Here is a 13,770-nt window from a genome sequence, read left to right on the forward strand (position 1 = left end):
TCCAAGGCATTCCTACTGACTGACTCTTTTAAACCAAGTTCTAGTATATTAAGCAGTGTTTTGACTTTTTAAAGTCACAATTCTGATCGCTTTCTCAAACAAAAGTTGACTTGCAAGCTACAACCTAATTCAAGATCTCCAGCTTACAGAACTTCTGCAGACCTCCTAGAACAGTTCGATATGAATTAGCAGCTCAGAGAACCATATACAATTTCACTTCTGCAGTGAATCACAAAATACAAAGCATGAAAGTCTCTAAAGCTTAAAAACTAAGTTCCTGTGAAAGTTACCCGAAGACTTGTAACACTGTAACAATGGCCACTCACTATGAGATGGTCATCTTTTAGTTTTTTAATAGGACAGATGCACTTTGTGAGAAAATCAGACCATTTTATTTCATTTTGCAGACAAGAGACACTATAAGGAAACAACACTAAGATGACTTCACCAAAACCCATTTAAAAGGCTGTCAGGTTTTGAAAGACGCGTTTTAAAGCTTTAGAAGAACTGTTACAGAAAAGGTTGAAAAGATCTTAAGGATCAGGGGACATAAGTGTATGATGTAATGGAGAGGGGAGAGTAACGACAGGATTTTGGCAGATCACAGCATAAACTTTCAATCACTGAAATGCAGAGAGCTCCAAGGGGAACTTCGCAACATGCCTAGATCTAGCCGCACCCCTAGGCACCCCAAAAAGCACAACACATTCCCACAAAAGAAATCAAAATAAAATAATGGTAACATCTACCTGAAAGACATCTCAAGGAGCTCTTTAGCACTTTTATAGGCTTGGTATTGGAGTAATTCCAAATATTCAGTCAGTCAAGAGATATAATGATACAGTGGCACAAAAAGACTCAAAGACAGATACTGAGGTACTGCAAAAAAAGTGGAGTAAGAGGTAGAAAACGTAAGCCCTATTCTGTCAAAACTTTAACTTGAATAGTGAGGCTTCAGATATGAAACTGAAGAAATCTGATTTGGAGAGAACGGAGTTGTAAGCAAAACACCAGCTACCCACCAAAATCCTCATTATCAAATGCAAGGACTCTGAGGTATAAGGAGTCTATCCTGACTAACAAGTTGAAAAGTAATTAATAAATGATACACATTAAAAAAAAAAAAGAAAAAAGAAAAAGAGAGAGATACAAGTCAAACTCGTTCCAGTACTCTAAGGCTCTTTGTATATTTGTCCTTGAACGAGCTTCTCCTCACTGGACTTGGGAAATGGTAGAGTACTACAGACACCACCAAAATTTCTGGAGATTTGGACAATAGTAGATAGCAGCCAGCACTGCACTGAGTCTGACTTGTTCCCAAGCCTACAGAAGGTATCACAACACACCCTGTAAAATAGGGAATTGATTATGGCTTGGCCAGAGTTACAGATGCACGGCATCAGAACACAGTACAAAATCTGCATCAGTAAAATAAATGAAGTATAATCATGTATATGTGACAGTAGGAGACATGCAACACAGAGCAAACAGAAAATCAGATATAATTTCATTAGGATTACTAAGGAACACACCTTGGGCATTAGGTGGATATAGGAAAAGTCCTTAGTTGCACTTAGAGGTTTTGTTCAAGCAGGATGTGGTAGTAATGAAACTGCAACCAGAACAAATTCCTGGTACAATTTCAATGGCAAGAAAACATGCAGACACTCAAAGTGTAGGCAGGTCCACACAAAGTTAAAAATAAAAGTTAAGGACATAAAGGACCTGCTTGGTAGATGGCACACAACAAACTCCAATATGTAGGAAGAAGGACAAAAAAAAGGTAAAGTGGAAGAAAGATTTCAAGATGGGACAAAAATATAAACTACCAAAAAACCCCACCTCAACAAATTCATTCTATGAAAAGGATTGAGACTATTGAGGTGCAAGCTATAAATACATAATCACTCTAAATACGGAAGTGGTTATTGACAGACTCTAAATCTAGCAGAAGGAGCAGCACCAGACTGAAAACTACTGAAAAATTTCCCATCGGTGCTCCACCCCGCCCCCCCATGCTGTGCTACCAGCATACAAGACCTTTACAAAACCTTTGTAAAGCATGTAGCAACGTTCTGAAGCCACACACACTGAGCTGTGCCTACCCTTGGATAACAGAAAAAGTTATTTCAGAAAGCAGATCTAGGAAATGCTTGGAAACCTCGGACTTTCGATCTTCAGGAAACATGGAATAACATACGGAAGAAGGGCAGGGTGAGAGCAGGAAGCAACATTAGGAAGAACTGGAGCTTCCTGAGCTGGTCTTTGAGAACCAGAAAGTCCAAAACTGAACAGGTGACATGATTGCATGAAGTGACGAAGTGCCACTTCGAGCCTATGTCTCTTCCTCCACCTGTTCAACATTTCACCTTAAACTCCCATCATTTTCTTTCTTTTCATACCTCAGATGGAGTGTACCACAGTAAAATGCAACCGGCGGTTACTTAAAAAATAAAGGCGAGATGACAGAGATGCTATAATTTTAGGTATATAAATACAGACCAGGTAAGTGTCAAAAAAGCTTCAAGTGTAATAGTCACTACTTTATCAATGGAAATTTTGTCAGAGAAGATAAATTCAATCCTGCCAGATTCATCCTGTCACCTACTCATTAATCAACTCACCTTTAAGCAACTAAAGCAAGACCACAATGTACAGTACCTTGGGGGGTGTCTTATCTGTTTTTACTGGTGTTTTCTTCTTTTTAGACAGCCAATTATGAATTACTAAAAGCATTAAGCAGGAGTAATTTTCTGCTAAATGCTTCTAAAGTGTGTCGGGTAAGCCAGGATAAAAGCCATGATGATACAAATGCAACAACTGAACCCAAGACCTAGTGAGTTTCTGAACTTGGTCTATGTTTAGAGTAAAGGTCCACCTCTTGCTAACATTTTGCATGTTTGGAACTGGGAATGTGTTTGGGACATACCAGAACAAGCAAGCAAGCTTTATAGATATAAATCACAATTTCAAGTTAAAGAACTTGTCTTCCCCAAGACATTCCTTCTAGTGTGACAAAGCAAACTTGACTAGGCAGATGATTATGCCTAGGGCAAAATCTGTGTGCTGTAACTGTTAAAATGGTATGAGAGAGAGTTGCTGGAGTTCATTACTTCCCCACCCTTGACAAGTCTGGACTAGACAAGAAGAACAACTAATACACTTGTCCAGTATTTCAAATATCAAAGTTACTACACTTGTTGCTGCTCTGAAAAATAAAACCCTGATTAGAAACAAACTTTAGTCTTTCATGTTGTTAATTCCCCTTAGTAACAAGTAAGGTCCTTAACGTACTAACGCACGCACAAACATGTTAATGCAATGATAGAAACATGTATTACTAAGCTGGCAACAAGTCTTGCAAAATGACAAATACTAGTGATCACTTACAGATTTATGGAGATTGTGCATGCTATATTTATGCAGAGGGCAAATAATAGAACATGAGCCATACTTCCAAAAAGAAGAAGAAATTAAGTCTTCCACGTAAAGCAGGATGGCTCAGCTGGAATTGCTATTTCACCTTCTATCTGTTGTTAGGTCACTTAAGGACTAAGCTATTTCTATTACTCTATGCAGGAATTCCCCTGGAGGGGCCTGCTATTGAAGAGCAGCAACACTTTGTTATTTCAAACCACTTCTGTATATAGAACAATTTCTTACAAACATCAATACCTCCAAGACATAAGTAAAGAAGAATGATAAGCATGAATACCAGTAACTCCTTTCTGCCATGGAAGGACTTCTATCCTTAGCAAGGGTGAAACCTATGCATTTTTGCACAACATGTTTTGCAAGCCAAAGATGCTGTTACTACGTAAAGCCACTTAAATGCTGATAGATTTTCATATTTCAGAAGTTTTTAAAATAGAATTATTCATGTTGTAGAAGAAAACTGGTTAGAATATTATGAACGCACAGGGATTTCTATAGAATAGTAAGATGTTGATATCTTTATTAGGAAGCACATTAACTTCAGGCACAGAAGAATCAGTTTTTAACTGGAATATTCTGGACTATGTTTTATTCATTAGTAGATTCTCATACTTTGATTGAGATCATGCAAGTCTCTTAAGCAGAAAGCTGGAAAGGTTTTCTCTGAATAAATTCATTTGGTTGGCAAGGATATGACCTGGGACAATATTCTTACCTTTTTCAAATCAGAAATGTTTGGAAGCTTAAAGTTCAGATTTTGGCGCAAAATCTTCAAAGAGTTTCATGCATGAAATACCACAACATTTACAAGAAGACAACAAAATATTTTAATTTAAATATGCCCCATACTATACAACTGTATAAAATATTGACTAAGCATTCATTTGAACATTAAAAAAAAAAACAAAAAACCCAAACAAACAGAAAAAGCAAGCAGCACACTGTAGTAATGATAACAGAAGGTGGCACAGGCCAGGATGTACAACCAGAAACACAGGCAAGTTACTGTCTCACAACCTTTGTTTATAATTACCACCAGAAGGGGAAAACACACTGTAACCATCCCAAGACTTCCCTGGTTTCTAGTGCCCACCTTATTAGGCAGATGTCAGTGTACTAAAATGATGAAAACCATATTGGTATTTAACATTCTGTTCCTTTTAATTGAAAGGTAGCACTGCTTTCTTAGGATTGCTAGGAAACAGAACAGCAGCTACCTAGGTTTCTAATGCAAAACTAATGCTTCAATTGGTAATGATAGAAAGACGTAAAAAGGACAGAACAGGAATTATTCCAACAATTTCAAACTGAATGAAATGAAACACTACATCCAGCAGTAATTTGAGAAGCATGGAAAAATACCTTGGAAAAGCTTAAAGGCAGTTGTGGCAAACCTACGAAGTTTCTCTCAGTTTTACTTATTGTGTGTTAATAAGCAGTACACACATCCAGCTGATTGTTACACCTCAGTAATACAAAATAACCTCATACACTCCCATGTCCATAAAACACAGCTCCAGCAATATACGGTATTAGCTCTTCTTGACACTGTTAACACTGAGATAGTGCCGCTTGAGTTAGGTCCAAGACAGACACCAAATACCAGTGTTTCTTTCAGTTCACAGGGCATACCGATCAAAACAAGATCATAACTGCAAGTGTCACTAAAAGTTCAATACATTCCTGCTCTCTGTAGACACAGGATATCAATTTCTACTTTGCTTTGTATAATGACGGGCCTTCAATAACACCACTTCTACACTGCGCCACAGCTTGGAATGGCCTTATTATACATCTTACTTCTTAAAATATGTATTTTTTATTTAAAAAACAAGGTGTGAGCCTGGGAATTTAAAGTCAATGTTTGCTTCAAATGGCACAGAATGAGTTTCTTTGTATTAATTCCAGCTACAAACTCATTCTAAGACCAACTGTGGCAAAAGCAAATCAACAGAGAACCATGCTTTGATTTCTAAAAACACACTGAGAAGCTTCAGACACCCCCCTTCTAAAACTGTAAGTGATATTTTCCCACAGATATCAGTTACTGTCTCTTAAAAAAAATACTGCAACTGTTTCAAAGTGAGGATCTCCATTTTAAAAAACAAGTAATAAAATACAATTCTGTCATCTTTCTTCCTCTAAACTTGCACGTCATGAGCTGTTGTCTTTAAACACTGACATATAAAAAACCCTAAAGCTTCTCCCACATAAACCCATTACTTAAGTATGCATCACTACTTGGCATTAAGCATTTCTAAATACCAGCTTAATTTGGAAGCAAAGCTAGCAAAGTTTATATCTATGGACAAAGCCGGTAGAAAAAGATACAAGTGTGCAGCTTGTAGAACAGTTCACGTCAGGAATGAATGAGGAAAAGGCACTCCATCCCTCTTCGCTGTTCTACACACTGCGTACAATTTTTCAATCACTGTAAAACCTCTGCTCGTAACAATGCAGATTCACATACTGAGTTGAGTTCACATCTCTCCATTACCATTTTTTTCATTGAAAAATTAACATTTCTGTGAATAAGAAACATTAGCTTTATTTATACATTTGAGTACTTTTTTTTTCCAAATGAGAAAGTCAAAGCTACCAAACAAATACTATTGAAGATATAAATTATCTGAACTTAAATAATTTAAAATCGACTTATTTAAACAACTTTCCTATTGCACATTTTTCCATTACTTTGCCAGATAAAACCCTATATAGTCATTCAAAAGGTTAAAATTTTAAAAGCACGAGTTACACAGCACCAAAATAAGGTGCCGAAAAAACTGTAAGCCTGCTGGAAAAATGAGTGCCAATAAAACCAAATATAAATATATATGTATATACACATCTAGTAGTAAGTCCAGGATGATGAGATAATAAATACTTTAAACAATTTCCCAGATTTCCAGAAACATGTCAGAAACTATAGAAAATAATGCAAAGTTACTTTAGGAGACCAAGAATACACATGCACAAAATCTATAATAAGAAAAAGTTTTATAATTCCCATACTTTAATCTTCAAAACCACCTCCGTTATCGCTATGTACTCCACACAATGACTAGCCTATTATCTTGAGGATTTACATCAGTCAGAACAAAGCAAGCTTCCCCCATTTGCTTTATAATGGAACAGCCTACAGTACCCCCAAAAAAGTAAACCTAGTTTGTCCTGTTATGTCTCAAAAGGTCATCTTCTGCCTATCTTTTGTTCCTAGTGATCTGGGAATGCACTCATGACATCCATCAACCTGCAGCATGAAAAATAAGGATGAAAATTCCTTTATATTTTTCTGAGCAAACATATTGGAATTTCTCCTACTATAACTGCTGCTGTTGCCACCAAACCTATGACCTGCTGTTTCCACAGTAAATGTTTCCCTTGCATATGTCTACTTGTAACCTTGGAAAAACAACAGCAGTTCAACTTAAATGGGTAGGAGTATAATCTGGCCTTCTTGTCTGAATAATTTTTGGTTTGGGTTTCTTTGTTTCTTCTTCCACATCATTTTCCTGGTCACTCTCACACACGTGGACGACAACACTAGGAGTAGTGTCAGTTGCAGCATGTAGTTCATACTTTTCTCCTGTAAGTTAAAATATTAGCAAACCTGGTTAAAAAGGATCTATTCTATAGAAAAAGTATAAAAGGAATTAATAAAAATAAAAGAATATGTAAAAATGTGCAAGTAATACACTGACAAAAGCCTAATTTCCACAACACTTCAGACTGTGCAGGCAGCTGCATTGCCAAGTCATGTTCACCACCCTCAAGTATTTAGGTTCTGTTTTCAAAGCAACATAGCTCAGCTGCTCACTTGAAAGCAAGTTTACATAAATCACCCTAGGCATTCAAGAAAGCATTCTGCATGAGCAGGCATAAATTTTCTTGGTGGGTTTTTGTCATTTTAAAGCATAAAACATTTTCTATACACTGTACCATATTCAGGAAGACTTTGTTTTCCTGAATGATGGCAAAACTACAGGACCTTCCTTCCCCCAAAATCCTTTTACTGTTAAGAAAGCTGGATGCAGTTCTTCCCACCTCAGAGGTGCTCTAAGACTGTTCTAGCATTCAGCAGAGCTAGACAGCAAGCTTCATACCTATATAATGTGAAACACAATACAATCAGTGTGTAGAAGTGCTATGACACAAATTTTATTAACCACTGATCTGAAATCTGTTTTTTCCATAACAAAGAATTTGTTTTAAATCTAACTAGGTGTTAAATAATTTAATCTTCCATTAGATCAGGGAAAGGGCAAACTATTTCTTTTTACCCCTTCTCTGGTCAGCTACCTTGAATTTTGTTTCTTGTTACTTTATACTCATTACCTCTCTGTGGAAAGAACAGTCTCCATTAAGACCATTACGGTTATCTGTACATCAGCTGCTCAAAAGAGCTAACACCCATGGCAAGCAGCACACACTAGTGTGTCAAGGCTCTAAAGTGGTCTCTGCTCTGTTTCCCCAAGAACTTTAGGAAAGGTAACTGGCACAAAGGGCAGTTCCATAGAAGAAAAGGCTTTTGCCTCCAGTTCTTCAGAAACACACAAGCCACTGGGATAAAGTAACCACTGCCTTGCTCCTTGGTACCAAGTCATTAACTCCATGTTCCAATGGACATCACAGTCAAGAGGCAGAGCTTTACAGGGCTCAATGTTTCACAATATAAATGAAAAATCTCATGGAAAAACAGGATCACAGATCTTCCAATGACCTTACTGCAGGGCATCTCCGTAACAGAACTTTCAGGGGAAAAAAGGACCAGCTTTTACTGCTTAGTAAATGCTTATGTATTTATTTTAAGACTTGCAGGGTGGGGTTTTTTTGTACTGCTAAAACTTAAAAGAAATGCCTGTAGTAAAGAAAGCAGCACTCACGGGGCAAGCTCTGAACTTTCATAAAAATCAGTAAGCTGCAACATTATTTATTTATTCATTCCATGTGCTCCGTCAAAAAACTTTTATTCCAGTGAGCAGAGTCTTATGGGACTTCTCTTTCAAAAACTGATTTCAGGAAAACAAAATCTTTGAAAAAACATTCAGTATGTCAGCTGTAATCTTGACGGATGGTTTTAAAGACCTACATGCAGGCTCATCTGCTTAGTTTACATATTTCTGGATAAACAAATTATTTGTGGCAGCATTTTATACCTCCACTTCTAACTGTAGTATCTTTCCTATAAATTGTTCTTGCCATTATAATTCACCCACCATTTAAAAGATGGTATTTATTAAAAACTGGCAATAATCTACCCCATTTTTTATGCCAGCATAAGCATAGATTTTTTGTCCCTCCACAAACTGCAAAGGGCTGAATTTTCACAGGTAAAAATAATTCCCCAGCGGTTTGTGAGATGCCCGTTACTTTCACTAGAATCTTTGGGTATCACCAGCGTACAGTCAACCATAAACTGCTACATAGAAAGCTGATGCATGAGGAATAAAAGTCCTGCCCTACCCTCTTCTCCATCCTTTACTACTGACATAATAAGACGCATTCCCCAAACTGGTAGGTAAACAGCTATATAAAAATACTACAGTAAAATGATTTAGACTATAGTTTTTATTCTCTTTGGTACTGCTACTAAATTTGGCCATTTTTTCTCTCCCCTAAACTTAATAGTACAGTTGCAAACAAGTTAAATCAGAGTTATAGAACTTGGGAAATATAATTTGCACCAATTCTCATTAAGAAGGTTGTCTTAACAGAGATCTAAAATGACATGAAGGAACGCAATCATTAATCACTGAAAAGTGGAACCATATTTAAAATAAAAACTTCAATTTAGTGAAATTTTACATCCATTTCTGAAAGCAGTACTTGGTTTAAAACACAAGTAGCAGGTAGAACTGTTTCTCCTATCTGTTGTGCTATCTATTTTTAATAAATAGACCTATAAACATGGTTAGATGAAATGACAAACAACTTAGGGAACAGCACTAGAAATAAGTGGCAAGTGTACATCCTTAATATCTCCTTTACTTTGGACAATGGGGGGGAAAAAAAAAAAAAAAAGAGGAACCTGATATAAACTTTATTGCTTTCATAGGGTAAAGCTATCACAGAGTTTCCAATAAATGAATGAATTGCAGCAGATGATAATTAGAAGGAGCAAGGAGTGGCAGAAACTTCTCCCTCTTAACTCCAAAAGAAGATTGAGTTGATACTGATCATTTCCCCTCCTACACATACTATATCTCAGATGCAGAGGTAATTCTAGCACAGAGCCACCCAGCTGTTACTGGTTGATTGAGACAATCTGAAACAGGACTTTCCCATCCCTTCTAAACTTACACAACTACACAATTGCCTCTTCATTTTTAGGAAGCCGCTTCTTGAAAAGTCTGATTAACAAGCTAATATATTACTGAAACAACATTCATACTCTCTACAAGCCCCAAAACAGAGCACATTGTGGAGGTCTGGGCCTTCCAAGTGATCCTGTGGAATTACAGTGTGCACAAGAAACCACCATTTACTAACACTTTTTCTGATATCACGTATTTAATTGGTAGGTAGCAATTCATTTAAGAAGTTCTAGAAATTCAGAAAGTTTTAAAGGTGTTTTACTCAACCAAAATTCTAGTGTTTCTACTCCTCCTTACCTGGTCCTAACTTGGAGATGGCATATAAAAGGTCATAGTTAATAACTGGAGTAGCATCTTCTACTTGCTTCCAATCAACAGGTGGAGAGGCAGGAGGTGAAATCAAGAACTGTTTATCTGGATTTGGTGGTGCCAAATGTGAACTTCCAATGTGCAGAGTCTGAAAAAAGCATAAAAGCAAAAGCTGTTTCACTATTATCAATGAAACCATCATTCATGAGGAGTTTTAAGGTTTGGAGAGATGTTATGCTGTAACAGGCACTCAAGGTGGCAGCATGTAACTATACTATTGAAGAGAGCTATATGAAAGACCCAGTATACAAAATACAGACAAGCCACCACATTCATTAACTCTGATGAAACATGCAATGAAGTATGCACATCCGCATCTTCTCATTATGGAGCTTTACAAAAATTTCACCAGAAAATATCTGCCCTTAAAATACTGAAATAGGAGGAAGCTGGATATGGGCTTTAAGGCCTAATGACAAATGGTGTTGAAACTCATTACCACAAGTGAGAGTGGTGAGAATTCTAGAAGGTATATAAATAAACTGGCTCCTTCAGGACTGTCCCTAGGGACATCTGAAACAGACACACATAGATTAATTTTCCCATTAAATTTACGGAGGAAAATACACAGCAGCTACCAAAACGTACCCAGATTACCAGAACCTGAGAGTTTTGCATCTTTAGCAGTGGATGCTAGTCAGCTATGTTGCTGCACTGATGCTGATCTGCAAGTACAAATATGTGCTAAACAAACGATTTGCAGTAACAAGAGTAGGATCAACAGGCAGAATCCTGAATGTGCAGCTCTCTACACTTTGGATTCCCTCAGATACTACCTGAGCACACGTGTGTGTGTGTGTGTGTGTACTGTTGGCAGAGCACACTTGGCTTCCCCCACCCCACTAAACTCTATTCCTATTACTATCGTCTATTCCCTTTCCCCAAGGTTATCAAAACAATACAGGAGACAAATGCAAAACTATGCAACAGTGTCCAAATACTTGTAGGTTTGGAACAATCTGTGATTCTCTAATCAAATAAAAAAAATTAACAGTGTTTATTAGCATGATTGAAGACCTGTGGAAGCTTATCGTGAGTTATGCTTTAGTACCTTGTAAGGATAATCACAAAAACACTTACCTGAGCAAAATACAGTTTTATTTCCTTTCCAAGGAACTCTGTCTTGTGCAACTGGATCCTAGCATCTGCTGCAGATAAAGGGTTACTGAAATTTATTCGTACTCTTTTGAAGCTCTTAAAATACTGAAAGGTGGTATCTCTGTCATACGTTCTAAACAGCGACTCAAATTTGGCCTGAAAAGAAGGGAGCAGAGAAGAAAGTGAATAGACAAACTATACATTTTCTCTAAAAAAATACAGAAATAAATTGCAGTTACTAGTAGGGGCATACTACCACTCTTGAATATTGATGTATTTATAACAGCTTAGATTTGGTTTTTTTCTCTTTTATAATGAATTTTTCTAACCTATCATTGTTTCTCTACAGCAGCTTTTTTCTTCCTTATTAAAAAATAGATTATTATCATTAATGACGTGTTGGACGTCATAATCTGAGATAGCAACATACTAGAAACAGTAGTATTAGTAAGATATTGAAAACAAATGCTTGTCTTATAAAATTAATATCCAAAGGCCTTGAAAAAAGTCTGCCAAGCATGCCTTTGTCTATGTGTGCAACTTTCAAGGAAGCCAACACAACAGTTTTAATAGAGAAAAAAATAAAGCATATTGCAAGGTAAATGTAATTTTCTTCAGTGACTCAGCATGCATAATGAAGTTCATGAACATCTGGTTTAATAGCTGCTACTTTCATTTAGGAAAATGAACATATTACTGAACTCTAGTTTAATAGCCTCTTCTATTTCTGGAACCAAATTCTCAAAAGGCTCCCACTATGTTTAAAAAATAATAACAATCTTAAAGTACTAACTATACAGCTCCTGAAGGGTCTTTGACACACCTTCTGTTTTGACTGTGTGGTAAGAGTAGGAACTGGACCAAAACCTCCTATCTTCATAGATCTTCAGTTGAGTTACTTTGCTGTCCTTTTGGCATGAAAAGACTGAAGCACCTTTACCAACAGCTGGCTATCTCCATTTTGCACTTCAGGTTTGTGCTCCTAGGGCATCTATACAAACCCAACTTGCCTATATTTCATATCTTTTTTATGACAACTGCTTACACTCTTACTTCAGGACGCCGGACCAAAGGAGGAGGAGAAAGAAACAGGAGGTTCTGAAGCGGCCATGCTCTTGCCAAGTGAGCTTTCAGGCTCACACTGAGAACACAGTAACCAGTCACAAACCTTATTTCAACAATGGCATGAGATCAAGCATTCAGATTTCAGATACTTTCAAGTATCTTCTCTTCATAAAAGCTTACTAGAAGTTCAATACAAAGCCAAAATAAACAACTATGTAAAATCACATTGCTTCATTTTTTTTTACTGTTAGAATTTGACTTAGTAAGGAAAAAAGCAACAAAGATTACATAAGAAGGCAGCAATTACTCCAAAATTTCATTTTCCTTCCTGAAAAGCTCTGCTTCACAGACTCACCACAGCTGTACAGAACCACTATATTTCAAAGATATTTTAAAATATCAAGGCTGTCCTGCCCCTGTCTGCTGAGCCACACTTAAGCTTCTTCAAAATGAGCTCTAAAACAAGACCAGGACCCTCTGCACACATAGCTTGTATTTGTTAACCTCCTCTACTCCAGAAAGAGCTGGATGCAACCACGAGAAGTAAGTCAAACCCACGCTAATTGCATTTTGAAGTTCACATTCAACATTTAAATTCAGGGAGTACCTGCAAGATTTGTGCAATATATATAGTTTTTAAAATATGTGTGATTATAGAGGTCATAAATGTCATTCTATCAACACAACACTAAGCAAAATGTTATTTTTGTCCTTAAGGTATCTTAGCAGTCAACATTCCGCTGTACCAGGACTGGATTACTCTACATTATATTAAGTCTAATCAGTTAAATATAAATCCAAAAGGACTTCTTATAGTGTTAACATTATGCTCTTAACTACATTGCCAGCCAAAAAAACCCATGAAAAGTGTAAATTGTACTAAAAGTTATGTGACTCTTACTACCAAAACTACTATTTAAACGCTTGCTGAAAACACATATGCAAGAGAAGAATACACTATACAGATAGTCAAGACAGGCTGGAGGTAAACTTCTGATCGTTTGCAAAAACACATAGCTTAAGATCTAATAATTTCCAGAATAGTCATTTATATCAGAGCATATTGTTGCAGACTTGTATGACCCAAGACCCTTACATCAAACTGAAGTTTTCTTACAAGTCAAAAAGCTATCAAGGCATCTATATTTTAAACAGTGTGAATCAGCACCTATATACTTCAGTATTCCAATAGTTTGCAAAAATAAAACACAAAAGATAAAGCATACCCTTGTTTCTGCTTGATTGAAGACATCGCTATCTGCCACACAGGCAATCAGAGAACTAAAACTGTAGTTAAAATTTCTAAAATGCATTTTGTGCTTTGCCAAAGCGATGCTTGCTGTTCCACAGAAACCAATGACTTTTAAGGAAGCCGTTGGTCCTGCAGGCAGCGTTTATAAGGGAAACAAGTCCAGCCCCTTAAAAAAAAAAAAAAAAAAAAAAAAAAAAAAAAAAGGGAAGGCTTCAGAGCATCCTGTATGTGACAGCG

At 36.8% G+C, this 13,770-nt stretch overlaps 1 protein-coding gene across 3 annotated transcripts in view; it reads right to left on the reverse strand.

Annotated features, from left to right (window-relative positions):
- Positions 1 to 3,994: 3,994 nt before the first annotated feature.
- RCAN1 (regulator of calcineurin 1) overlaps positions 3,995 to 13,770 on the reverse strand; it is a 42,881-nt gene continuing 33,105 nt past the window's right edge. The window contains exons 2-5 of one of the 3 annotated variants that reach the window (XM_037377216.1): positions 13,508 to 13,699; positions 11,199 to 11,372; positions 10,047 to 10,206; positions 3,995 to 7,021 (exon numbers count right to left, since the gene is read on the reverse strand). In XM_037377216.1, coding sequence (XP_037233113.1) covers positions 6,858 to 7,021; positions 10,047 to 10,206; positions 11,199 to 11,372; positions 13,508 to 13,594 — 585 coding nt within the window. In that variant the 5' untranslated portion in view covers positions 13,595 to 13,699 and the 3' untranslated portion in view covers positions 3,995 to 6,857. Of the gene's footprint in view, positions 7,022 to 10,046; positions 10,207 to 11,198; positions 11,373 to 12,039; positions 13,455 to 13,507; positions 13,700 to 13,770 lie in introns of those variants that run through there. The other 2 variants (XM_037377217.1, XM_037377215.1) reach the window with 2 other exon arrangements.

The sequence above is a fragment of the Falco rusticolus genome, chromosome 2 (genome assembly GCF_015220075.1).
Source record: "Falco rusticolus isolate bFalRus1 chromosome 2, bFalRus1.pri, whole genome shotgun sequence".
Classification (NCBI taxonomy): Eukaryota; Metazoa; Chordata; class Aves; order Falconiformes; family Falconidae; genus Falco; species Falco rusticolus.